At 47.2% G+C, this 27,868-nt stretch overlaps 1 protein-coding gene across 4 annotated transcripts; it reads left to right on the forward strand.

The window, feature by feature from the left end:
* The first annotated feature begins 2,347 nt into the window (after window positions 1-2,347).
* Pnoc (prepronociceptin) lies at window positions 2,348-26,618 on the forward strand. Of its 4 annotated transcripts, none has more exons than XM_057786674.1 (4): window positions 2,348-2,373; window positions 15,649-15,798; window positions 23,116-23,506; window positions 26,277-26,618. In XM_057786674.1, exons 2-4 carry the CDS (start codon window positions 15,673-15,675, stop codon window positions 26,360-26,362), a joined length of 603 nt encoding a protein of 200 aa, XP_057642657.1. In that variant the 5' UTR covers window positions 2,348-2,373; window positions 15,649-15,672; the 3' UTR covers window positions 26,363-26,618. The 4 variants fall into 4 exon arrangements, with proteins under 4 accessions (XP_057642657.1, XP_057642658.1, XP_057642655.1 ...); XM_057786675.1 differs by lacking the exon at window positions 2,348-2,373 and adding an exon at window positions 2,609-2,634 and having other exon boundaries at window positions 23,116-23,562; XM_057786672.1 differs by lacking the exon at window positions 2,348-2,373 and adding an exon at window positions 2,609-2,634.
* Window positions 26,619-27,868: the final 1,250 nt, after the last annotated feature.

The raw sequence follows: 27,868 nt of genomic DNA on the forward strand, positions 1-27,868 counted from the left end.
AGAGTTCAGTACAGTAAAGAAAGAATTCAGCAGGAGAACTGAGCGAGCCTCTGAGAACCAACTTGCAGCTGGGTGCTGATGAGTGAAAGATTCCCGCTGAGACCGGAAGAACTTCCCTGCTGAGCCCAGCCTGAATCCCCAGTCTGTAGAATCATGAGACAGGCACGGTTCTGTTGTGTTAAGCCTCTACCTTTGGCATTAAACGTAACACGGCAACGTATAACTGAACCCTGATGACATTAGAAATAAAGCTTTGAGGGTTTTTTCCCCCTTCAAATAATAGTGGCCTCATCTTTGGAAGTCTAGAATCAATATGGTAGGTTCATGGCCATGGGAGACCCAGAACTGTCTTTTTGACGTTGAATCACCTTTAGCCTATGAATTCTGTGATGGATAATAGTGCCAACTCGATGGGATTTAGAACCATAGAACCAAACCTCTGGGTGTGTCTGTGAGGGAGCTTCTCAACTAGGTAAACTGAGGCAGAAAGACCCATCCTAAGTGTAGGTAACAACGTTTCTTTGGCTGGGATACCAGACTGAAGAAAAAGAAGAAACAGAACTGAGTACCGGCATGCATTGCTCTCTGCTTGCTGAGTGTGACTGCAATATGACCAGCGGCATCAGACCCCATCAATTCTTCCCACCACGGAAGACTGTACGTACCCTCAAACTGTGAGCCAAAACACACCCTTCCCTCTTGCTTTGTTGAGTATTTGTTTCCCAGCAACAAGAAAAGTAGCCGGTAACCATACGGCTTTCAACCACGAAGTTGCCTCAAGATCCAGGAGAGCGGCTAGAGCTCTGGCAATCATACACGTGTTCCAGGAAAGGAGCAAGAGTGGAGAGAGAAAGCCTCCACTGCCAGAGTGGACACCGTAAAAAGAACTTCCTCAAAACCCCACCTAAGGACCAGTGCTTTGACTCTCACTGGCTGCCTCAGCTGCACCAAAGGCCAGGGAAATGCGGAGTTTGAGCTGAGCAGGCTGTCACTTTGAATAAAATCAAACCCCTGCTCAATAAGGAATAGCAAAGGGATGGGAACATATTGGGCAGCCAGCCAGCAACATCTGCCACAGCACATACGAGATGAGACTCCATACCCAGGACCCCAAAGTACAGCAAATGCAAAACCGCCTCCCCCCCCCCATCCCATGCCATACAGAGGTCATGCTGACTTCCCGAAGAGTTTGTCCTGGCTGCTTTGGCCCATGGTGAAGAAGTGGACTTCAGAGATCTCAGTGCCACGTAGGCAAGCTGTTTGCCTGGACCTTTTCACCAGGAACATACACGAGTGGAAATTTTATTCTCGGGACTTGTTCTTCACCTGGACAAGTACTTGCAGTTTGCTTTCTGTTGCGCTATAATTTCAACAGGACAACCGTCACCACTCAAAAACATGTTTCCAACACATTTAAACCCTGTGCCCATGAGCGATCAGGGCAAGCGCTTCCCTCCACCCTCCTCTGCCAAGCCCCCTGTCCACCAAGAGCTAGATGTGCAAATGCTTGCTCTCATTGGATGCTGAAAGCCTTGCATCCCAGAATATTTTAAATCTTAGCACAGGGTCCTGGTGCAGTTCTCCTGGAGCAAGGAAAGAGGATCCATGGGGTTCGGCTGGACTCTGAGCTGCCTGTGAGTCACCTGTCTTCAGCATGCTCCCTGCCTGAGCTAAGAAGGAAATTGGGGTTCTGCAACAGGGCCGGGGTGGCTTCAGCAGCCTCCGATACCCTAAGGTGCGGCGGCAGCTTGAAAACCCCCTGGATGCTGATGGAAGACCTCAGGTGGCACCAACTCGAGGGACAAGACAGTGAGATGGGAGAGAACACGGCACTAGCATTTACTAAAGGCCTGCACGTTCCAGATACAGACAGAATCTCATCACTGCTCCCAGCTTGGGAGTCGGTGCACCCATTCTACAGAAGGGAATCCGAGACTCGCAGGAGACACACCTGCTCTGAGGGAGAGAGCTGAAATCTCAGGGCCCCTGCCGAACCCCTGCTCTGCAGTGTGTACTGTATACCATGCTGTGGGCACCTGTGGAAAATGCCTCCAGAGCCACCCTGGAGTGGTCTGGAGCTTGCCACCCCAGTGGGGTCAGGACATCAGGAGGGGAGCTCAGCTCATCCCTTCTCTGCACCAGTGGGAGGTGGGCATGAGTTCTCCCTCTCTCCCGTGTGCTGCCTGAGCCTCACTCCTCAGGCAGAGAGGGTACTGAAGAAGACTACAGGATTTGGGGTCTGCCTCATCCCTTGTCATCAGGAGTCTGTTTTTTCTGAGTGACTTGCCAGCTCTCCCTGCCTGGCCATTCTCACAGTGGCTCTGAAAGCAACCGGAGAGACAGCTAAGGGATCCTGGCTGAACCGGAGTCCAGGTGAAGCAGGCTAGAGGTTGGATTGATGGGGAGGTTGGCGTGTCACAAGTCTGAACGCAGAGCAGGGGAGGGGGCCGGGCAGGCAGGATTGTAGTTGGGTTGTTCGGTTGATGAAGGGGGTCAGCGTAGGCATGTGTCATCGTCGAGGTAGGCAGGGAAGGGGAGGGCTGTGCGTGGGGGGGGGAGGATATATATGCTGGTGTGGCTGACACAGAGGAACAAGCCTCACATCTGAGAGAGCCCTGTGACAGACAGCGTCAGGTAGGCAATGCATGTGGCACCAACACCAGCCGGCCGGCACTATCTGCCTGGAGCCTCTCGGGGAAAGCAGGGAAGCCTGGCCGGCCCCTCCACCTCTGTCTTTTGTCCACTGTGACTGCTTGCTGGCCTCTTGTGAGATTATGGCTTCATTCATCTTATTCTCTGTGTTCCGATGGTAGAGAAGGGGGAGGGCGGAGGGCTGGCTAAGCTCAAAGAGAAATGCGAGAGAAAGCTAAACTTGGAAATGAGGAAAAGTTTTGCTTTCCCAGTTGTGGCCCCTACTGGGTGACAGATACACATGGAAGAGGTGGCTACAGGAGAGAGAGCAGACCCAGGGAAGGGGCTTGCCATTCAGAGCAGCCCTGGGAAGCCCCCGGCACACCTTATGGGGATTTTTCATTCTGTGGCTTCCTGCCCTTTGTGTAAGCTGCCGCTCTGGTGTCGTTAGATCTGATGTCATTCTGGTTGGAGTTCTCTTATACCTTAATGGAAATTGTTAACAATATGGAGAAAAGACAGACCCGAGGGCTGAGCTTCACCTGTGTGCATGGCTGAACGCAGTCAGTCGCTGGCTGGGTGGATTTCCTGGGCATTTCCGAAGGCATGACCTTGGTCCTCCGGATCCAGGCTTGTTTCGGGTATCCTTTCTCTCTTGACATCCTTCTCTCCACTGCCTGTCTGTCCCATCCAAAGGTCTCTCTACCCAGGTTGCATGGAACTCTCGCACACGTCAGAGCATCTGAACTCTCTCTGCCCTCTCTCAGCCTTCTCTTTCTCCTCCTCCTCTCTTTGTGAGTCTCGTCCCCCCTCCCTTCTCTACCCATCGTCTCCTCTCCCCCATCTCCCTTTGGCAAGTTCGGAGGGGAATTTTAAGTCAGTCAGGATGATTTGGAAAGGGGGCTATTTAAAGCACGCTGCTTTGGACTTGAATACCCCAAGCCTGGGCTTAAACATCTGTGTTTAGCTTCCTCCAGCAGCTCATAATTGCCCCAATTATAACCAATAACATTGTTCAGCAGACTAACAAAAGCTGAGCTCCACACGGCATTTGCTAGCAAGCCCAAACCAGAGTTTTCATCACAGAGGGAGAAAAGTAACTGCCCGGCTTCGTATCAAAACCTCGCAGAGAGAATGCTGTGATTTCTCGCTGCCTGTGGGTGGGTGCTGCACACACCCTCCTTTTCCTCATTTATGGAGCCTAGCAGGGAAATATTCTACAAGCTTCCATCAGTGCCATGATACCTTAACAGAAAGGATTTGTATTCCTTGGGCTTGCTGAGTCTTCTGCAGGGACAACTGCCCCCAGACATCACCTGCGTAGTCAAAGGAACAGCCGCACTTTTCCAGGTGACAGCCAGCGCTGTCTGCGGAAGGTGCTCTCTGGTGCCGCTGAGGGTCGTCTTCTTCAGGTACAGCATCCCTTCCTTATCGGCTGGAGTCGGAGGGCACTTAGGGCTGCAGTAAACTCAGCAGGTTTTGCATCGTCAGTGAAGGGAGTAATTGCAGGATTAGACGTTAGCGGAGCCTGAGAATGGAGCTGTCACCAAGTAATTCCATCTTCAATCAATCAGGTATTTATCAGCTACACCCCACCAGGCAAGGAGAGGCATGGGGGCTCTATAGATTCAGCAGAGGTGCTAATAACGGCACTTTACTTGGTGCAATGATTTACGCACTTCGCACCCATTATCTCCAGCAGCAACCCTGGAAGGCAAAAAATCATTATCTCAGAGTTGCAGGAACAAGACCCCCGTGCAGCAAGCAAGCCCAGCTCAGGGCAGCCGTCCTAGGTCTGGTGCTTGCTCCCCTTAAGGTCTGTGGTGCTGGTAAATGAGTTGCAGGCACACAACACAGACGGACAGGAAGCAATTCGAGATAATGGGATAATACAGGACTGGGTGGGATCAGTCCTGCACTTGTGGTCCAGAGAGTCAATGTTGGAGGACCTTGAGGAAGGGTATCTTCCTCCAAGGACTGAGGCCAGTGGAAAGAGGGATGGAATGAGGATGGACCAGAGGTCTGAAGGCAGGTAGGACAAAGGCACAAAAGAAACGCAAAAGAATTAGCATTTCTTGAAGTCACGAAAGACAGGCAGTAAGATAAACTTGGTTATCTACTTATTTCACACACACACACACACACACACACACGGCAATAATGAGAGGCTCGATCCTGTATTGTGTACTTGTAATGATGTGGTTCCAAGACCCTCCCCCGACTCCTCAGCTCACACAGACCATAAGGAAATGTCTAAGTCTCCTGTACTCTGGGTCATTAGGTATTTTAGGAAAGAATGAACTCATCTCGGAAAATGAGAGGCTTCAACACCTCAGCTTTTGGGGGTTTGGGTTCTTGGGAACTCATTAGACAAATGGGATCGTTGAAACACTTCTCTTTCGATGCTTACAGCTGCTCCCACCATCTCACATAGACCATGCAATTCTAACCACAAACTCTAGCTGTGAGGTGCGGGGCACACCAATTTTTTTTTGGGGGGGGGGGAATGGGGGAAAGGAGACACAAGTTGATCTTCTGAGCATTGTCACCCTCCATAGGCTACAATCACTTTAATCATGGACTTTGCATGGTCCTGGGTCTGTCAAAATCCTAGCAGCTGCTTGGACATTGCAGCAGCATAGACCAGCCAGGTGAGAAAAGCTGTGCTTGCCTCCCTGACAGGCAGCCAAGGCTCTGCAGCCTGCAGCGTCATAGTCAGCCTCTCTTCTCCTCATGCCCGTCCTGTGATCTTCCCCCGCCCTGTCACCCCATTCATCCTTTCATTCATCCAACTGGGAACGTGCGTAGTGTCCCTGATAGGAGCCGAGCAGTGCGTGTGCCCGTAGTGTAGAACTGTCCGTCATCAGCTTCCTCCCACCTCACAGCTAAAGTCTCAAAATGTGAAGGAGCCCAGACCAGAGGTCTCCAAAGGGGCTTACTCACCCAGATACCTGCTAGGTTACTAAAAATTGAGATGTTAATTTTTTTTTATTTTGACACACACGTGCACACGACACACACAGGCACATAAGAACACTTTCTCCTGCAGTTTTCACATGTGGAAGCCAGAGGTCAACATCAGGCTATTGTTCTCCACATTATTTGAACAGAATCTCTCGCTAAACCTAGAGATCCAAGTTTAGCTAGACTGACAGGAAGCAAACCAGCAGCATCCACTTGTCTCTGCCCCTAGTCTTAGCACTGGGGTTAGAGGCACACAATGCCACTCCTGGATTTTTATCGGGGTTCTGGGGTTCTGAGCACATGTCTTTATGCTTGTGCAGCAAGCATGTTATATACTGAGTCACCCCCCAAATCTTACCTTACTTAATTTTTTGCACATTAGTGGATTTTATATAAATATATGGAACATTCATGGAGAGGTTGGGAATGTATATCCGAAACTGGTTCCTTGTGTCACCGTGGTTCATGACAATTAATTCTTTATTTCAAAATAACTACAGGATTTAGAATGTTTAATACACAAAGGAATCGTAAATGTTCAAGGCAATGGATGTACAACTACCCCAATCTGATTGTTACACATTGCACACATGTGGAAATAACACACTGTACTTCCATAAATAGATATAATTGTGTCAATTAAAACTTTCTTTAAAACTGGTTGCTAGAGATGGAAAATTAAAAAAGCTGGAAGATTATATGAGTCTAGATTCGTCATTCTCTTCATATCTGGGCTTTCTGATCATTTTTAAAAGAACCTAGAGTGAATTTATAAAAGTTAACAAAAGCTTTAAAAGTCCGTTTAAACCATGCTGACAGAGTACATGGTAGCATTCGCCAGGATCAGGAAGGTGAACATTAAGAGCACTCCCTTGCGATGTGTGACAACCAAAAGGACATGCATCTGACTTCCCTCCTGGCCCTTTGTGAGACCCAGATGCACTTTCATGACCTTCATTTGGGATTGTCTGGAGCCACTACTCTGTGATCTCCTCCCCTCCCCTTCTTTCTTCTCTTACGGGTAGAGGACAATCCTGGCCATTCATAAAATCAAAGGGTATAATTAACCATCTCGTGCAAATGCCTGTTTTAGAGAAAGAGAAATTGAGGCCCAGGAAAAGACAGTGTCATGCCTAAGATCTCACAAGTTGCAACAGAACCAGATCTAGAACCCAGGACCTTGTATCCAAGCACAGGGCTCTTTCTCATTTACAGCTCTTCCTGACCACCATTGGTCCACACAGTGTAGACAGGGGCCTTGGTCCACATAGTGTAGACAGGGGCCTTGGTCCACATAGTGTAGATGGGGGGGCTTGATCCACATAGTATAGACACGTGCCTTGGTCCACATAATGTAGATGGTGGCCTTGGTGCACATAGTGTAGACAGGGGCTTTAGTGCACATAGTGTAGGCAGGTTCCTTGGTCCACATAGTGTAGACAGGGGCCTTGATCCATATAGTATAGACAGGGGCCTTGGTCCACACAGTGTAGACAGGGACCTTGGTCCACATAGTGTAAGCAGGTTGCTTGGTCCACATAGTGTAAGCAGGTTGCTTGGTCCACATAGTGTAAGCAGGTTGCTTGGTCCACATAGTGTAGGCAGATGCTTTGTGCCCTAACTCCCTTGTCCTTCCTCTTTTCTCTGAATGGAAATTGAGAGCAGGAGAGAGACCTTTTAAGAGTAAATGCATTCATCACAGGAAAGAAAAACAGCAGTCTCCCTGGGTAAAAGCAAGCATATCTATATGGAAGTTTTAGCTGTTATTACCTCAGAGTTTTTTTCCCTGGTGTATGAGAAACCCTGTCATTCTTTGATGCTTTTATTACAGAATGAGGGTGGGACTCCCTCCTAGGAGCCTGTGTGGCCATATGTGGAATATCATTCTTTACAGGTTATGGATGACCTTTCTATACATCTCTAACCCTGTAATCTGGTGGTAACATAATCTACCTTTCTGGGGTAAATACAAGTTCATGGTGGTTAAGCAGTTTGCCTGGTTAATAAACAGCAGAACCCTGCCTGTAGCAGATCAGAGAACCAGGGAATGAGGAACACCCTGCACGCCCTGCTGATGCATAGCCGGGAGGGTGTAAGTGCCTCTTGTCAGACTAGGAAGAGGGACTGAGCCAGTCCTCCAAATGCATTCGCATGAAGACAGAACATCAGAGGTACCCTCAAAACATAAGCTTGGGGGTCCAATCCCAGGTCTGATGCTTCATAGTTCCTCCCTTCCAGTCTCAGTTTCCTCAACTGTGAAGTGAAGTGGGCAGCGCTTAGCCATAGGGTGGAATCTCACAAAGCCATTGGCTCTCAGCAGCTTTCAGGCATGGGGATTCCTTCCCAGCAAGATTCCATCTCTTCACAGCACAAGCCTTGTATAGCGTTTCTGGGCAGCCAGAACACAGGTTCAAATACCCGAGTTTAAGTCCTGACTCTGCTGTTTATCATCTGGACCACCTTAGGCAAACCACTTCATCTTTGTGAGTTGATGTTTATTCAAGAAAGGTGGGTAAAATTACCCCCAAGTGATAGGGTTGTAGATGAAAATAAATATCATTTACAGCCTGTAAGGAACAGTATTCCCTGTGTGTCACTGATGGAGGCGAGCCCCTTTCTCCCTCTTCACCAGTAGTGCTCTGGTCATAGGCTTTCTCCTAGGTCAGGAAACGAAACAGGAGTCTCTCTTCAGCTCTCCTTGCACATGTTCTAATCCAACAGAAAAGCAGCTAATTGTGTTGCCCTTGGAGGCAAGAGTACGCACAAGTAGATTAAGACTAAATCACAGTGGTAGCTTATCTTTATAAACAGCAAGATGCAATCAAATTTATAAGGTGCCATTACTTAAATAAAAGGTAATTAAACCTTTCTTTACTCTTTACAAAAGAGCCTGATTATAGGATTGCCACAGTGAATGGCTAATAGCTCTGGGCTCGGTTATGAAAAGGAAGCCATTAAAACCTCAAACATCCTCAGGTCCATTGTGCTTCCTGATGGCCAGTCACCATTTCTGGATGATGAACAAATGCGGTGTGTGTGGGGGGGAATGCTTCATCTTCAGATGGGAAAAAATTCATCTTCTCCTTGCAGCTGAGAAGACAAATGCTCTGGGGAGTAAATTCAGTTTCCTCAAATCACATCTTTACAAAGCGTATGGCTTAAGCATAAACATGACTCCAGAATTAGCTAAACTCTTTGGTTCCCTTCTCCTGGACACCAGTGTCTGTGCAGAGTGCCAAGCCAGTGCACAGGTGGAGTCTGGGCTTATTTGTTATTGGGGTGGGAGAGAGAGAGAGAGAGAGAGAGAGAGAGAGAGAGAGAGAGAGAGAGAGAGAGAGAGAGAGAGAGAGAGAGAAGGGACTTTGGGGGATAGAGTCTTACTCTGTAGCCCAGACTGGCCTCAGGCTTACAGTACCCCTCCTACTTCAGCCTCCCAAGTGCTAGGATTGTAGGCATGTGCCACCACTGCCAGACCTGTTGTCCAGACTTCTTAAAAATCAAAAAGCTTTTGGAGTTGGGGCTGTAGCTCAGCTGGTGGAGTGCTTGCCTAGCATGCACAAAGTCTTGCATTAGACCCCAAGTACCGCATAAACTGGGCGTAATGGCGCATGCCTGTAATCCCAGCACTTGGGAGATGGGGGTCGAAGGGTCAAAAGGTCAAGGTCATACTCATAATAAAGTTCAAGGGCAAGCTGATGTCCGTGACCTACTGTCTCAAAAATAAAATAAATCATGACTTTAAAATTTTTAAAACTTCTACTAGGCTTTCTATTTTTTAATATAATTTTATACAGCACACAACTGGATATTATGAGGAGAACAAAAAAAGCAAGATCTCCACTTTGTGATGTATTTCCACAGGTTTTTGCACAGTTGTTTACACTGATCATACTTAAGAGCTGGCAAGCCACCTGTGAGATGGGATCCTGTTGTCTGTCATTCCTAGCTCACGGCTTTCTTGAACTCGCAGAAAGGAATGAGTACCAGCCAGTTATGGAAGGAAGGGTCTTATTTAGTAGCTGGAGCTGCTTGTTAAAGGGGAGAATGCAGGGGTGAGGGGGACACTCATCTGTGATTCCAGATGATGAAACTGAGGCAGGAGGAAAGTGAGTTGGAAGCAGCAGGGCTATATAGTGAGACTGTCTCAAAGAGGAGGTGCTGCACACCCCCTTAACCCCTGTCTCAGGGTGCAGAGGCAGGAGCATCTCCGTGGATCTGAGGCCAGGCTGTCTACAAGGTGACTTCCAAGTCAGCCAAAGCTACACAGTACATAGTAACACCCTGACTCAAAAAAATATAAATAAATAAATAAATGTGGAGAGAGTGAGAGAGAAGGAAGAGAAAGGAGGTGAAGGAAAAGAAGAAGAAAGAGGAAGAAGTACAGAAGGAGGGGGAAGAAGGAGAGGAGGAGGAAGAGGAAATTGAGGGCAGAAGCAAGGCCATCAGGTACAGACAGGACGAGGGTCTGACCAAAGCCAGGGATATCTGAGTTCTCAGCAGACTCCACCCTCAAGGGGAGCCAGCTGCAGAGGCTAATCGCCCCCGGACTGCACCCCTAAATTCCATTTACCACAAATCATGGATGCCAAATATCAGCCAAAACACTGACAGGGCCTGCCCATCAAGTTGCTGGTGAAGTCCGTGAGTACCCTCAGCTGGGACTTCTCATTAACATCTGTCACCGCTTATCAACTGGGCAAAGACTTGTATTAAACATTCCAGGCAGGAGCTAAAGGAAATGGCCCAGACCCTTTCTTCTGCGACATATGGCCACTGCCATCATGTGGCAATAAAGGGAACGAATTGTGCTGTTCTGAATAAATCCTACAAAAAAAAAAAAAGGTTCCTAACAGAAACACAAAAGCAGAGTTTCCTATGAACACACATAGAGAAGCAATTATCAGATAATAATTGAGAGATAATAATGTTTAAGACTGCCTTGTGTTCTAGAATACTTATTTTGCCTGATAGCTAATGAGCTGCATTATCAGCTCAAAGAAGCATTCCCATTGCTGGTCTGCCCACTCCTACTCAACCTTCGCAGACCTAGCCTGGGACACAGCCCATGTGACCGGTCATCTAGTAGACATGCATCAGACTGTCTGCTTAGGATAACCTCTCACCTTACTAGGATGGCATAAAACTAGCCCTCTCTTCTCCCTGCTCAAACAGGACGATTCGCTAGTAAAGACTTTGTGGGTCCTGAGGCAACCCCTGTGCCATGGGCACGCTGAACCCCCAATGAGGCGGTGACTCCAGAGTATTCCTCAGCCCCTCATTTGCAGAGAAAAAAAAGGAAGGTGGTCGCAGAGGTCTTCCGCTGTCTATTGTCCATTTTTTTGTGTGTAGATCCTATAGTTTGTGTCCTAGCCTGGGTACCTCACAGACAGAGAGAATGATGGGACCAGATCTCAGTCCCCCAGGAAGTCCTAGGCCCATGGGAGAAACAGAGAAGTGCAAAGTTCTAATGTACGGATTACTGAGTGTAGAGCCGAGGGAGTAAGGATATAGTGACCTCCAGGATGAGAGCTGTGCTCCAGCTTTCTTTTATGAAGTGTTTGCCATATGTTGGGTACTGTTTTAAATGTTTACAGACGTGAACCCCCTGATGCTAGTATGATATAATTCCTAAGATGGCCCTGCTTTTACAATGAGGAACTCAGAGATTGCGTACAGACAGCAAGTTACAGAACCAATGATCTGAAAGCAGAACTCCTCTCCCAAGATGATCAGAAGAGAAAACTCATATTGTGCAACTCTACAGGACCATTCTGATTAGCCCATGTGACCGACGGGGCCCTGAACCCCACTTGTTTCTCTTGGTAACACATTGCCTTGGGATGCCAGAACAGTAGCAAAGACTGGTCCAGCTCAAGCCGGTCTAGTGATGACTTTCTGGAAGGAGATATTCCTGACATGGGGATACGGTATTCTGACGAAGGAGACAGTCACTGACGAGGCATAAAAACATTAGCAACCTGATATAGATGAGAGTTGTGCTCTGGACCTAAAGCCAGGATGAGTGCCCAGGGACAAGGCAAGAGCCAGTGGCCGGCTAAGTCCTTGGAACATCTGACAGCCATAGACATTATGGAATTAGTTTAAGAATGAAGTGGTATCATTCAATGGCTTGGAGGGAGGCCAGATCATTAGGTGGACTAATTAGGAGACGATTACAATAATAAGGCAATAAATCTCAACTAGATGCTTGTTGTTGGGATAAAGAAGGAAAAAATTGCATTTGAGAGACACTCATGGATACAGATGTCTGGGCGCTTTATTTATTAGCCCAAAACATCCCTCATCTGAAGATAAAGGACAAGACCTGCTCCATCTGGACCCGGTCCCCTTACAGCAGGTGCTAACCTTGAAGAATGTGGGCAGGTTCCCCAGGCTACCTGTCTGCTCACCACACTCGCAGGCTATGATCCCAGGTCTCATAAGGTCGCTATTAGCAAACACTCATGTTTGACATGCACTACAAATGGGGGGAACTCACTCACTCAGACATCTGCTAAGAGCTGGGAATGTAGCTCGGCTGATAGAATGCTTGCCTATGAATGAAGCCCTGGAATTGATACTCAACACTGTACAAGCTAGGCTTAGTGGTGTACACCGGAGCCCCAGACGTTGGGTGGTGGAAATAGAAGGACTGGAAGTTATTTACAGCTACATAGGGAGTCTAGGGATAGCCTGAGCTACATGAGACTCTTTCAAAAACAAAATCTATTGAACAGCCTTTGATCATCATTCCCTAGGTCTGAAACACTTCTTGATCTGTGAGAGCCCAGTGCTCTTCCAATGTGGCTCCCAGGAGTTTCTGTTTCATGTCCCTCCTTACTCCTATGAACCAGCTCCTTCTCACCCACACCTCTCAAACTTTGCCATGCAGACAAGTCACCTAGGAATATTACTAATAACACAGATCCTGAGGTGATGGTTGTGGGTAGGGCCCAAGACCGCCTGATTCTCAGAAGAGCCCAACAGACAGCCTTAGAAAGGTAAATGCATAGATTTCTCAGAATCATCTGACGATAAAGCGATGAGAACAGTTGTTTTTAATCCTCTCTGCAGAAAAGCAACATCTAGTAAAATACACAGACCCTAAATCTATAATTTGATGGATTTTGGAAAATATATATACCCCTTTCTGGGCAGTGATAGTGCACGCCTTTAATCCTAGCACTTTGAGAGGGAGGCAGGTGGATCTCTGTGAGTCTGAGGCCAGCCTGGTCTACAAAGCAAGTTCCAGGACAGTCAGGGCTACACAGAGAAATCCTGGAATGTCAGTATTTCTAGAAAGTTTCTACTCAACATTAACTTCTGTATGTGCATGTGTACATATGTATATTTTATATATGTATATATTATACGTGTATATGTATATATGATATATACACACAGAGACCAATAAAGAATGTCAATATTTCTGGAAAGTTTCCAATCAACCTTCATTTCTGTGTTTACACACACACACCTGTGTCCCCAATAAAGAATGTCAGTATTTCCAGGCAGTGGTGGCGCACGCCTTTAATCCCAGCACTCGGGAGGCAGAGACAGGCGGATCTCTGTGAATTTGAGGCCAGCCTGGTCTACAAGAGCTAGTTCTAGGACAGGCTCCAAAGCTACAGAGAAACCCTGTCTCGAAAAACCAAAAAAAAAAAAAAAAAAAGTCAATATTTCTAGAAGCTTCCATTCCGCCTTCATTTCTGTTGCGATGACAAAATACCCTGACACAAAAAATTTCGAGGGATGGAGAGTTAGCTCAGTGATTAAGATCACTTGCTAGTCTTTGTTTCTCATCACCTATGTTAGAGAGCTCACAACTGCCTGTAATTCTAGCTCCAGGAAATCCACTGCCCTCTTCTGGCCTCTGGAGGCACCACCGTCCGTATGGCACACACGCAGAGGAACACATACATACACATAAATGAAAGGAAAATAGCCTGTAGCTTACAACCCCAGGTTGCAGTCTTTCGCCGCAGAGAAGCCACAGCGACAGGGGCTTGCAGCAGCCAGTCACCTAGTCATCTAGAGCAGAGGGGGACAAATGCACCCTTGCTTACTTGCTTGCTCTCAGTTGACTTTCTCCTCTCTTATACTGATCAAGAACACTTGCCCAGGGAATGGTGCTGCCCACAGTGGCCTGGGTCTTCCCACATCAATTAACAATCAAGGCAATCCCACAGACATATTCCTGGGCCAGCCTGATCCTGACATTAGAACTCTCTTCAGGGGTGACTCTAGCTGTCAAGTTAACAGTTAAACAAGTTTCCTGTTCCTCTTTCCATTCAATCCCAAAAAAAGATGGTTCAACCCAAAATGTCATAGTCCTAGGGGATAGTTTTTTGATTCAAGAGGTTTGATCTAAGGATGTTGTATTAGCGTTTTCTAGAGGAACAGAACTGATAGGGCAAGCCGGGCGGTGGTGGCGCACGCCTTTAATCCCAGCACTCGGGAGGCAGAGGCAGGCGGATCTCTGTGAGTTCGAGACCAGCCTGGTCTACAAGAGCTAGTTCCAGGACAGGCTCCAAAACCACAGAGAAACCCTGTCTCGAAAAAAAAAAAAAAAAAAAGAACTGATAGGATGAATATATGCATATATATTCATATATATATATATATGCATTGATTAAAGTGGTTTACAGGCTGTGGTCCAGCTAGTTCAATAATGGCTATTACCAAAGAAAAGTCTAAGAATCTAGCAGTAATTCAGCCCATGAGGCTAGATATCTATCTCAGCTGGTCTTCGGTATAAACCAGGGAGCATGGGACCTCCTTCTTCCTAGTAGACCCCACCTGCTACCCTTCACCAGCTCCCAATTATATCATCATCATATGCATTTACCAAGGGGTTAGCCTATCCATTATGTCTGCATCCTCAAGATCTCAGTCTTTCTAGAGATGCCAATCCCACAGGAACCAGAGGAGTAATTTACTAATATTCTACGTGATGTGGTGTGTGTGTGTGTGTGTGTGCTCGCGCGTGCACACGTTAGTGGGTGGGTGTGGTGTGGGTGTAGTGTGTGGGTGTGTTTGCACAGTGTGGAGGGGTGCTGATTGTGTATATGGAGCCCCAAGGTTGACTTCAGATATAGTCCTTAATTATTAACTAGACTATATATGGAGAAGCAGGTTCTCTCGCTTAGACCTGGAGTCCACGGATTTAACCATTTCTTTGCCCACCCTGTTCTGGTGACTCGCCGCCGTCTCCAGCTCCCACTGCCTTGGTGTTGCAGGTGGTCCACCAATCCCATTCGGTGTTTGCTGAGTGGGATCCGAACATAGTAAGCACTTAACCCACTGAGCCGTTTCCGCCACCTCCCTCTCCTTGTTTTTAGTCTGCTCAAGCTGTCTGCCAAGATTTGCCATCGTAGATTTCAACATACAGTCTCTGAGAAGACACAAACACTCAGACAGTAGCCGGAGCTCAGCTCTGATGGGGGACAGGCAGGGAGCATGTGAGAGCTCCCTGAAAGAGAACTGAGGGTCAGCATTTGTGGCCAGGCCAGAGAGGATGAGAGAAAGCATTTTAGTCGTTCATCTGCCTGCCTCTGCCTCCCAAGAAATGGGAGCTGCTCATCTGCTCCTTGAAAACCTTGGCCCTTACTGGTCACCTCTCATCTTCCTAACAGGCCTATGGTAAGACATAGGCCATGCTTTCTCTTTTATGGTCATGGAAACTGAAGTTTGAAGAGGTTGATTTAAATGCATACATTAATCAGCTAGGAAGCAACACCTCTGACCTCCAGGAAAGTTGTTTCCTACCCCACAACTCTCCCTGGAATGACAGAGGCCAGTCAAGTGGCAGGAGTCACAAGTGCTCGCCAGGGATCCAGACTACACACAGTATATGAATAAAAGCGGTCCTGGATGGCAGGACCAGACCACCAGTACTCTCTACAATCTATTCCTTGCCAGATGAATCTCAGACCTACCTGAGGAATCTCCTTGCTGAGGAATGATGCTTGCCTCCCTGGGTCATGGTCCCCAGGGCGGACTAACCCTCTCCCCAGGCGATACTAACTGGCATGTGTTCTCTGTGTGTTTCAGCCTCTTGCTTCCCACTGCGGCACCATGAAAATCCTGTTTAGTGACGTTCTGCTGCTGAGCCTGCTCTCCAGCGTGTTCAGCAGCTGTCCCAGGGACTGTCTCACCTGCCAGGAGAAGCTCCGCCCAGACCCTGGCAGCTTTGACTTGAAGGTATGTCTAGAATTACCCTCTTCCTTGATCTCTCCTCCCTTTGACTCCAAAGCAAATGCTAAACGAGACATTCAAGTCTCCCCCAGAGGTCACAGGACTTATGCAGTGTAGTGTGACCAAGAGGAAACAGGTGGAGCTGAGCTGCATCTTCTGACTATGACCCCTGTGGTCCTCCCTCTTTACCATCAGATCCCTGTGGTCCTCCCTCTCTAATACCAGATCCTAGTGATTTCCCCCTCTACCACCAGATCCCTATGGTCTTCCCTTTTTACCACCAGACCCCTGTGGTCCTCCCTCCCTACCACCAGACTCCCATGGCTCTCCATCTTTATCTTCCAATAAATATCTGTTCATGATGCCCCTGTCCCAATGTTATGCATAATACATGTATAGAAGGAAAATTAAAGTCTTCTTCAACCCCATGAATTAATCCCTTTACTCTTTGTCATGACAAAAATCGTTGAGACTTAAGGAAGGGTTTATGTTGGCTGACAGTCTGAGGCAGGAACTTGAGTTGGGGAGCATAGAGATGAAGGCTGGGGCTCAGCTCATGTCTTCTTTATCCAGGCTCCAACTCCAGCTCTTGGGGTGGCACTACCCAGACTCATGGTGGAGTTCTCAGCCTCAGTAGAATCTCTCTTGAAACAACCTCATCAACTGTGTCTCTTATACAATCCTCAACCCCTCAAGTTGACAATAAAGATCTACTGTTATATTATATTTATATTATGTTATACTCCCAAAACCAGGAGAATCTTACTTTTCTTTCTGTAGTGTCACAGAATTAATAGTCTCAGGTTATTACAATTATTTCAGGTGCTTTCTTTCTATGAATATGTAACTTACTCTCCATTCCCTGTCTGAAGAACATGTATAGTATCATCCATTTTTTATACTGCAAATAATTCTGCAATGAGCATCCAAAATGCTCTCTTGTGTTTTAAATTCCCAGCTTGAAGTACAAAACATTAAATTATTATTCATTAAATGAGCTGCTTTCTTACTCTTTTAATTTCAGCTTAGATAGAGATTCTCTCATATGAAATGCAGAATAATTCAATTACTTTTTTCTCCCTTGAAGTCAATAAAGTTGCTTTCAAGGCGCCGTGCTTCAAGCCCTCAGCTTTCAAAACGAGCAAGTAATTGCTGTTCCTTAAAGCAAAGAGGCGACATGAAATCCAGTGTCACTAGTACCCAACACACCTTGCTATCTCCCGGCTCCAGGAAGAAACGTGGCCATAGTCCCAAAAGACAAGCACTACAATCTTGCAGGCCTGGACACACCTGTCATCTGGGCAGGAAGGCAGAGTTGAGCAATCAGGAAGGGCAGCCCAGATGAACCCTGGAAGGGATGTGTTTCTGATGCTCATCCATCCTATTTTCCTAGGCATCTGTCTACCCAGAGGGCATCTCATTCTTCAAGAGACATCTCCTGCTTCTCTTACCTGGCCTATGGGTCTCTTCCCTCTACCTACTCTTTCCCAGCCTTTTGTATTGGCATCTGTTCCTCTGCCGAATCTCTCAACAGGGATGGCAAGATGCATGTTTCTTGCCCCTCTGTCCCTCTCCTTCTGAGATGTCACTACTTACACTGGTTTTTCTCTCTCAGGCTGCAGGTAACTGTCATAGGGGCCCCTGACCCTCTCTCACAGGCTCAAGCCCAGATCCAAGGCACTCTTTACAGCTCCCAGGGAACCCTGAATTTCTTTGCTGTCTTGCCACCTTGCACCTGCCTCTCCCTTCCCCTACGCACCAAACCTCACTTGCACTTCAAGGCCAAAGCCAAGCTTCCCCTCATACCAAACACGCTGTTCACTCACAAAGGGAAAGGTGACGACAGCGTGGAGTTTGGATCTGAAAATACACAAGAGAATCAGAGATAAAGCTAAGCAGCACACAGGAAGAAGGAAAGAGAGGCTTCTAGGAGACAGGAAGTTCTGGAGAGTGAGGCCAAGGTCAGGACCAGCCAGGAAGAGCTGCAGAGATGGAATGGCCAGCTTGACGGTCTCCACTAGACACGGTGGTGCTTGGAGAAACAGAGCAGCTGCAGAGTTTCTGGCACTCTGGGGTCTGGTTTGGGCACGAGAATGAGCCCTACAGGGTAGATAGCATTGCAGCCCCACGAACGCCCGAGCTGCCTGTATCCAGGCCATGACTGTAGATCACACACACAGATGGGGTGGCCACTGTACATAGGCTGAAAATTAAAACCACCATGTTTGTTCTCTCCACAGTGACCTTTATTTTCAATATACATGCTGACTTAACCACCTACTCCCATACCGTCAGTTTCTTTAACCAATCTGACCTTGAACTTCATGAGGAAATGAAATAAAATTCTTCTTCCTGGGGCTGATGCTCATGGGTTGAACTTATTCTGCCTCTTGGTGCTATTCCCCCCCTCCCCCACCTCTTTGGAAAGGTATGAGTTCCTTTGCTAACCTAACTAGGTATCCTAGCATGGGGCCCTGTATGTGGCCCACAACAGGACTCCAGCAACCTGCCTGGTGGCAATTGTGTGATTCTCAGACTGGAAGGCTCCTTGCTGGGCACATCCCGGCAGCCACTGTAAGGTCTCACATTTGGGTCTTTCCCAGGTGGTGGAGAATTGGAAGTGTGCTTCTATCCTCTCTCCATTAGCATCTCAGGTCTTTGGGGTCCAGACAATACTCATTTTACTTCCTCGAAACAAGTCAGAAATGGATTGGTAAAAGCCTCACAGTTGGAGATAAACGCTTTGCAGTGCCTGCTGGCCCCCCAAGGATTCTGTCGCTTGATTTGTTTTTCTCTTTCCAGTTCCAATTCCCTTTTAACCCATCTTAAATAGAACAAAATTCCAAAGGCATAAGCAACTGTGTCTCGTTTTCTGAGCCTGCCAATCTTGCCCATGTCTTCTTTGATGAGGGGAATGATGGAGGGGACACACGTTTCAGCCAGGGTCACCTACCACATTACATAATCCTGACTTGCTCCCAGGATCCTCAGGACACTTGGCTCCATCAGAAATTTTTCTATTTCTACTCCTAGTAGGTGGCCCAAATATGGTTGACTTTTTGTTAGACTATAATTTCGTTCAGCAAATGACTCACCCACTGCAGTGTCCTTTGGTTCTTCAACTAATTGTCGGTGGTACTTATTCCATCAGTTCAAGAGAAGAAACTAAATTCACAGAGTTATTTTAGAGTCCAAGATGAAAACAACACACTCTCAGAAAACATTTTAGGGAAATGCATCTAAAATTCCTACAGCTGTTGCAACAGAAGCTGCCTCCTGGCATCTCTACCTGCAGCTAGTGAGAATTCTTTGCGGGTGATTTGCAACAGGAGCTCTTCAAATGGATTTTTTCAATAGTGCTCACCTGCTGCCCTGAATATATATATATATATATATATATATATATATATATATATATATATATATATAATATAATTATATATATTATAGAGAGAGGGGGTATATATACACTGTTGCCCATAGAAGCAAAAGTGGTATCAGATCCCCTGCAGCTGGAGTTACAGGTGGCTGTGAGCCACCCATAAGTGCTAGGACCTGAAGTTGAGTCATCTATGAGAGCAGTATGTGCTCTTAACCACTGAACCATCTTCCCAGCCTCTGAATTTATTTTTCTAAATTTTGCAGTGATTATGATTGAAAGTGCGACTCTGAATGACCAGGCAGGTGGTCATGGCTGAGTTACATCCCTAGCCATCCCTTTGAATGTTTTGGCAAAACCTCCTAGAACAAACAGCTCCTAAGTATGGCTTAGCCTGAAACAGAAACCAAATCACGAAGTAGCTGTCTTCATTCCTCTCAAAGGTCTAGTGTATCTGCCTAGCTTGATATGCAGTGGATGTAGGCCTGACCTCTGTGGCTGGGTTACACCCTCAGCCTGTACCCTCACCTTTGATCCAGACATCCAAATGGCCCTTCGCTCAGTCTCTTCAGGAGCCCAGCTTTACAAATCAATTTGGCACCAGTCTAGGACTCCAGATGCTCCTGCAAACTCTGGCTTAATATAGCACTGTCATCATCATGACTGAGAAAATGCATCCAGCTCACTTAATAAGCCACTAGCCCATCCCGGGGAAGCTGCTGATGAGGACCCTGGACCAGAGTCTTCAGCGTTAGGCTCCTATGCCCATCTGGCACTAAAAACGCGGTTGTACATTTAGACAGCCAGGATTGGCCTCAGACCTTCTAGAGCGACCGTTGTGATGATGTGGTCAGTATCTAATTCATCTGGCGCTGTGTTGGAGCTCGGTAAAGACCGTGGCATCTGGTTTGATCACAAATTTTCATTTTCTCTCACTGACAAAAATTCCAATTACCATCTGGAATTAGAAGGCTGGGAGTGCTCAGCTCCAGGGGCCTCTAGATGTGTCTCTTCTACCTGCAAACCAAAGGCACAGATGATTCAGCGAGCATTGAGGGTTCCTTCTCTGCACAGGAACCAAGGGTACCCAAAGGTTGAGCTGCTTCTAGCCCCACCCTGGGATTCAGTGACCATCCAGTCCAGCCTAATTGTGAGCTCCAAGCCAATGAGAGACCCTGCCTTGAAGGAACTGAACAGCATTCCTGAGGATGACACCCTGACTGCTCTCTGGCCTTCATACACACATTCATACACACACACATGCATGTTAAAAAAAAAGACACACGTTATGATAGCCAAATGTGTCCATGTACTAGAACTTAAAAGGATTTAATTGACTGCCTACTAGTCACTATAAAGAGCAGATACTTACCCAGGACTCAAATATGAATAAGATGTGCCCCTAACTTCTTAGATTATGCTTCATAAAGTATTATGGATATATCTATCTATCATTAAAACATCTCCCTGGGTGGAATGCAAAGTTGGGTGGGAACACAGAGCAAGACAGAGCAATTCTTCCCCCAAAAAACAAAAAAAAGATAATAAGGTAAAGAGATAGTATTAGAATATGGCCAGGTCCATGAGGACAGTGCAAAAGCGTCATTCCAACTGAGAGCACACGGTGACAAAGGCAGGGAGGTGTATGAGGTGTGGGAGAAGCTCTGTGTGCCCAGGGGACTGTGAAGGAGAAGGACTTGGAAGTATGATGTACAGGTAGGCTGGGCCACATGGTACAAGCACTTCTGTGCCCTGGTCAGGATTCTGGAGATGTTGTGAAGACAAGACAAGGTACCAGGCGGTTGTGGGCAGGGTATGATGTGATTAGAATAATTCTCCTGGACCCACCAGGGCCCTGGCATGGATTTGAGTGGCAAAAAGAGAGATGGGGAGATCTGTGGGAGGCTTCTGTCTTCTAGAAGCACTTACTCGGTGGTAGAAGGAATGGAAAAAGAGGCGGGTACACGTACTGCATAGATAGGAGGATAGTAGGGAGAAGGGAGGCAGAAATGTACCCAGAGTTTAAAATCTCAGAGCTGGAGATGGCTCACTGGTTAAGAGTACTTCCTACTCTTCCAGAGGACCTGAGTTCAGGTCCCAGCACTCACGTCTCGCAGTGTACAAATGGCTGTGACTCCAGCTTCAGGGGGTCCTCTGCCAGCCTCCAGAGGCACCTACACACATATGTGCATACACACAAAAAATAATTTTTTTAAAAAATTCAACTTTGGAATAACAAACCACGCCCAGAGAAAGCCAGAGAAGACGAGCAAAAGGGCGGACTAAGCTGGTGTGATAATTAACTTTGTCAGTTTAACACAAGCTGGAATCACACAGCACAAGGATCTCAATAAGGGATAGGCTGTATCGGGTTGGCCTGTGAACATGTCTGTGGGGGATTGCCTTAACAGATGTGAGAAGACCTAGCCTACTGTAGGCGGCACCATTCCGTAGGCAGGGTTAAGCACAAGTGAACAAGCAAGCAAATAAGCCAGCAAGCATGCATGTCTCTTGCTTTTAACTGTGGAAGTGATATGACCTGTTGTCTCAAGTTCCTGATGTTCTTTCCCTGCAATGATGGACTGCAAATGGAATAAGACATAAACCCCTAAGTTGCTTTTTGTCAGGATATTTTACCACAACAATAGAAATAAAAGTACAGGACAGGAGAGCTGATTCAGAGGTTAAGGGCACTGGCTATTCTTCCAGAAAACCTGAGTTCAATTCCCAGCACCCACATGCAGGCAGAATACTATATACATAATAATAAATAAAATCTTTTTTAAAAAAAGAAAGAAAAGAAAATGCCTTCATAAAATAGGGCTGTAGGCAAGCCTGTAGGTCATTTCTTAATTAGTGATTATTGTGGTGCCTTCCCTGGACTGGTGGTCCTGGGTTCTTAAGAAAGCAGGCTGAGCAAGCCATGAGGAGTAAGCCTGTAAGCAGCACACCTCCATAGCCTCTGCACCAGTTCCTGCCTCCAGGTTCCTGGCCTGCCAGAGTTCCTGTCCTGACTTCCTTCAGTGATGGACTGTATGGTGGAAGTGTAAGCCAAATAAATCCCTTCCTCAAGTTGCTTTGGTGATGGTGTTTCATCACAGCAATAATAACCCTAACTAATACATCAGTAAAGTACTTGCTAGACAGGCATGAGGATCTGTGTTTGATTCCCAGAACACATGTAAAAGCTGAGCATGGAAGCACATACCTGTGATCCCAGCACTAGAGAAGCAGAGACAGGAGGATTGCTGGGACTTGCTGACCTGCCAGTATAGATCAGCTGGCTCAGGTCACCCAGGTCAATAACAGACCCAGGCTGAAAAAATAAAGTGGAGGGGCTGGCGAGATTGTTCAGGGGGTAAATATGCTTCTATTCAAACCCAGTAACCTGAATTTGATTCCTGGAAGCCACATAAAGATAGAAGGAGACTCCACATAGTGTCCCCTGACCTTCACACTCACACACAATCATAATATTATTGCTGTTGTTGTTATTAATGAATAATTTATTATTATATAATAATCATTATTTTAGCCGGGCGGTGGTGGCGCACGCCTTTAATCCCAGCACTTGGGAGGCAGAGGCAGGCGGATCTCTGTGAGTTCGAGACCAGCCTGGTCTACAAGAGCTAGTTCCAGGACAGGCTCCAAAAACCACAGAGAAACCCTGTCTTGAAAAAAACCAAAAAAAAAAAAAATCATTATTTTAAAGGAAAATGATATTGAAAATCAAATGGAGAGCGCTAGAGGAAGATAACCAATATCGATCTCTGGCCTCCACACACGCGTGCATACATACATGTGCACCCCCACACATAATACACTGCTGCACAACACTTGAGAACTAGCACTTCAGAAGCACACAACTTGGAACAGCTATAGATGATCCTAGCTCATCCCTGGCTCTATCCCCTTTTCTCTTCCTCCTGCCTGTGTTTTTGCAGGTATGCATCCTCCAGTGTGAAGGAAAGGTCTTACTCCGTCCCCTCTGGACTGCATGTGCCAAAGTCATGGCCAGTGACCCTGGGCAGCTCAACCCTGCTGACCCAGAGCTCGTGACAGCTGCTCTTTACCAGCCAAAAGCTTCGGAGATGCAGCATCTGAAGCGAATGCCCCGGGTCAGGAGCTTGGTGCAAGCGGCAGATACGGAGCCTGGCACTGATGATGCCGACGAGGTGGAACAGAAGCAGTTGCAGAAGAGGTTTGGGGGCTTCACTGGGGCCCGGAAGTCGGCCCGGAAGTTGGCCAACCAGAAGCGGTTCAGTGAGTTTATGAGGCAGTACCTGGTCCTGAGCATGCAATCAAGTCAGCGCCGGCGCACTCTGCACCAGAATGGTAATGTGTAGCCAGAAGGAGCCCCTCCCAGCTGCACCGGCCACTGCAACCCATGAGTGAGTTGGGCACCAATTAGCAGGGGGCAAGAAGTGACCTCATATACCCAACTATCCCAGGCCTAAAAACATATTAGCCAGCCCCAAACACACACACACACACACACACACACCACCCAATCCCTCTCTCTTTTCCCTACACACATCTCAAGAACTCCAGCTCTACGGAGGCTGGATTGGTGAAGAAATTCACATCTCTGCCTCCTACCCATTTCTCCAGGGAGAAAGATTTTTCCCACCATTCTCCTTGAAGCTGACCACTCCCATTCAGACACTGGTTACCATGGGGATAATAGTAGTATGTTAAGATAACTAATTCCTTTATAGCTCTCCAGGAGCTTAGTTACTATGGGGACAGTTAAGTGGACCAATTCTAACAGTCAGTTACCATAGCAACCATTCAGCTCACCTTTCCTCGGAGACTTTATCTGAAAAAAAAAAAAAAAACCTAATAGCCAGTACTCCTCTTAGCCATTTGCAATAAGGCTGATTACCGCTCTGCTTCAAAGAGAGCTTATCCATCTCACCCTACATCTCAAGGTGGCTAAACTCCATGGAAACCATTAGTATTTCCCATTTCTCCCTGCCAAAGACCTTTGTTGGGCCCCAGAGTCATGTTTTTTGCTCTTATTTCTTCCACTAACAATTTGGTCATTCTGCACTTTGCCAAGGAAGGACCAGTATTGTGGGTTTTTGTTTTTTGTTTTTTCTTTTTTCTTTTTCCCATTAATGGCATCCTTGCTGAACCAGGACTACAGAATTTGGTCCAATGGAGCTAGTAGGTGTTAGAATAAGTACTAAGGAATAATGAGTCTTCTTTTTCTTCATTTTTTTTGGACTCGTCCCAGGATGCCTCTTGTGTTCTCTTCCTTTGCTCCCTTCCCACCCTCTGGTACACACTTACCTAGTCATATAAAGCCTCGGAAAACACACAGCAAAAACCCAGTGACTGCCGGCTGATTCCAAATCCAGCTCTCTCCCGCCATCACCAGTGTGTAACTAGGGAATGGCATTAGGAATCAGCACAGCGGATTTAAGAGAGAGTCCAACTGTCATCTGTGCCCCCCCCCCCGTCCATACATGCCAATGTGACCCTGAGCAAATCCCCACCCATCTCCTGAGACAGCTTGATCCATCTCCTGAGACAGCTTGGAAACAGCCTCATACAAAGCACGAGTTAGCTGACCATATGATACTGTCCCAACAGAAGCTAATTCCCGTCTCTGATGCGGGGCGGGGGGGGGGGGGGGGACACATGCATCCTCTCTTTTCTCCTCCCACACACCCAACATAATCATGGTCCTCTTTCCAGATAGAGTTATCCAATGCTAATCTTTGGTGCCCACACTCTGGCACAGGGTCAGCCCCCAGGGCTCAAGCTGCTAGGTCCCTTGTTTGCAGCAAATTTATCCCCAAAGATGGTCACATTTTTTTAGGTTGTGGGAGAAGGCCCTGAATTTGTCTTAACAGAATGGTTCATCTCCAAAGATTCTGAGTGAACTTGCACTCCGTCCTTGACAAGCACCCGATTTCTTTCTAAGTCAGACCTGTCTGGTATCTAGTAGTAAATCTTCCAGAAGTAGCACGAATTTTTTCTAAGTCTTAATGGCATTCTCTACAGGAGCTCCTAAGGGACACCAAAGCCCATATGTAATTCTAAACCACAACAATATTCTTTACCTAAAGACAGTTTAAGATCAGTCCCATTAGCAAGAATCAATTCATTTGAAAGAAGAAAAACTATTTGAGCCAGTCAATTGACTTTTCTGATTTTCTATTATACTTCCAGCTGAGAGGTGCTGTAACAGGGCTAATAACTGGTTTCTGTCTGCTACTTTGCACAACATGCAAAGTTCTTGATGGAAACATTAGCCAGCTCATTTGGATATTATTAATGGCCGTCCTGCCGCCATGTCACCAGCTCTCTCCCTCTCTCATCTGCATGGGCACAGTGGTGAGTTCCAGAATGGGTGTGTGTTAATGAGCCAGTCATAGCCAGCTGAGACCTTGGGCTTATCTACACACACACAGCCCAACTTGCCGCGTGCACGACAGAAATCCTTCCATTCCAGCCAGTTCTCATTGCTGTAGTTGTTCCTGGCATCGAAAATGCCAATGCCAGTCTATACTCAGAAGATTGGAGTCGGGAGAGGGGGTCACCCAACCTATCTAAAGCATAATGACAACCTAGGAAGACGGGGCACTGCAGTGCAGACTCTGCCCTGGACAACACAGGAAGAAGAACATAGCAGGTCTTGGGGACAGCCTCTCCTGCTCTGACCTATCCTTCCCATGCTTGCTGCTGTGTCCGGCCTTGACCCTCTAGACATCGGCAGCATGACCCCGTCCCTATTCTGCACATCTAGCCTAGAGAGCCTGTGCCACATAAGAGAACTTTGAGGACGCTGTGTTTTACATAGATGCTGAGGACTGGAGAGGGGATGAGTGGTGCTGGGAAAAGACTTGTCGCTGGGCCTTTGAAGTCACAGCCCATCAGCCTCCCTTTCTATCCAACGCATCCCTCCTGTCAGTAGTAGGCAAAAGTGACAGGTAAGCGGAGAGGGCATTGAGTAAGGACCCCTTCTGGTCACTTTGGAAATTTTTTCACTTGCTGTGGTGGCCCACTTTGGGTTGCTTTAGTCACTTGGGCAAACAGGATGGATGGCTTAGTGGGCCTATTGGATTTGACATTCTGTTCCTCTCTGTCTCCTCAGGCATTCAGGTGACCCCCCGAACAGCATGTGTCCACACCCAGAAGTGCCGGCCGGGAGTCAGGATTCCTTCTTCCCTGAGGCATTGAGTACCCACAGCAACCCCCTGCCCGGTTGTTGCCCCCTCCCCATGGCATGTTTCACCACAATCCTGTTGCTACATCAGAGTGTATTTTTGTAACTCCTCCAGCTAACATTTCAACGGCCCTGTCTTCTCCCTCACCTTCTGCCCTCTTCTAGGGCCAGGGGAGAGGAATGTGAAATCAGACGCAGGGTCTTGCCTTGTCACTGCCATAACCTGTTTGTAAAAGATCTGTTCTTTTTGACCGATCGTTTGAAACAACTCTCTCCATTAAACTTCTACTGAGCAAATGGTTAACAAACTCGTTGGCTGTCTTTAAACGAGGCGATGCGGCACGGTGCAAGCACACACCGTGAGAGCCAGGTGGGCAACTCCGGGGCTGGAAACTCATAGCCAGCCGTGGGGACTATAAAGTTGGAGGAGACACTGGGACATGACCATGCCGAGGGCAACAGGCAAGGGCGCTGTGAAGTCAGATGCAAAGGGCTGTGTGAACGTGTGAGCGGGTAGGTGACGGAGAGGGAGACAGCCGTTCTCAACCTTCACGTCCATCCGGCTGCTCTTGGACCCTATTTCCAGCTCTGGGCCCAGCAGGAACTTGTATTTTTAACAGCTCCCAGGTGATGCAGAGCCTGGTGGTTTGGCGCCAGTGGGTTGTGACCGAAGCAAGGGAGTGGCGAACCTGCCCGCCTGCTTTTTTCTCCATGTAACGCTAAGCATGGTAAGGTGTGTGACTCTCGAAGTCCAGCCGGGAAACACGTGGAGAACCCAATTGGGGGAAGTGACCAGTTCAATATCTATGTAGTAGTCAGCTTTCATGGTCCATTTGCCCCTGCTGGAAGGACAGAATACAACTGTTTGTCTATAACCTCGAGGCACTAGTTCCAGGACCCCCTGTGAGTAGCAAAATCACCCATTGCGCAAAATAGCACATTTGTATATAACCTACATAACAAGCTTCTGTGTATCAAAATTATTTCTATCGATGCTCTCAACTACAACATAAATATCATGCACACAGTTGTTTTCTCTGCTGTATAGAGAAAAATGAGAAGGGTCTGTATGTGGTAGGGATAGACGCAATTTGTTTTTTAAGACTGTCAATCTGCCGCTGGTCGGATCTGCTGAGGTGGCACTCACAGATACCAGTGGACAATCGCACCGCAGAATGGGTAAATTATGAACAATGGTTATTTTACTCTGCTCACATTTCCTGAGGTCAAAAAGCAAAAGATCAAGGGGCCTTCACTGTCCAGCAATGCTGAGATCCCAGTCCCGGAGATGGTTGCCAGGCTCAGAAGCAGCTCTCCACTCCTCTGGCTCTCTCTTCCAGCAGGCACACACTCCAGCTCCTGCCTTTCCTGAACAGGATGCCAGCTTAATGCAAAAATAAAATAAAATAAAATAAAATATACCAGATCTCCTTCCCACACTCCAGCCACCCCCTTAAAATCTAAGAGCTGAGCAGGGTGGTGCACACCTGTAATCTCAGCTCTCAAGAGGTAAGGGGAGG

Source organism: Chionomys nivalis, chromosome 12 (assembly GCF_950005125.1).
Source record: "Chionomys nivalis chromosome 12, mChiNiv1.1, whole genome shotgun sequence".
NCBI lineage: Eukaryota > Metazoa > Chordata > Mammalia > Rodentia > Cricetidae > Chionomys > Chionomys nivalis.

Coding starts and splice junctions, on each gene's coding strand:
- Pnoc (XM_057786674.1), top strand. CDS start 15,673: ATGAAAATCCTGTTTAGTGACGTTCTGCTGCTGAGCCTGCTCTCCAGC. Junction 15,799..23,115: donor CTGGCAGCTTTGACTTGAAG/GTATGTCTAGAA, acceptor GTGTTTTTGCAG/GTATGCATCCTCCAGTGTGA. Junction 23,507..26,276: donor GCGCACTCTGCACCAGAATG/GTAATGTGTAGC, acceptor CTGTCTCCTCAG/GCATTCAGGTGACCCCCCGA.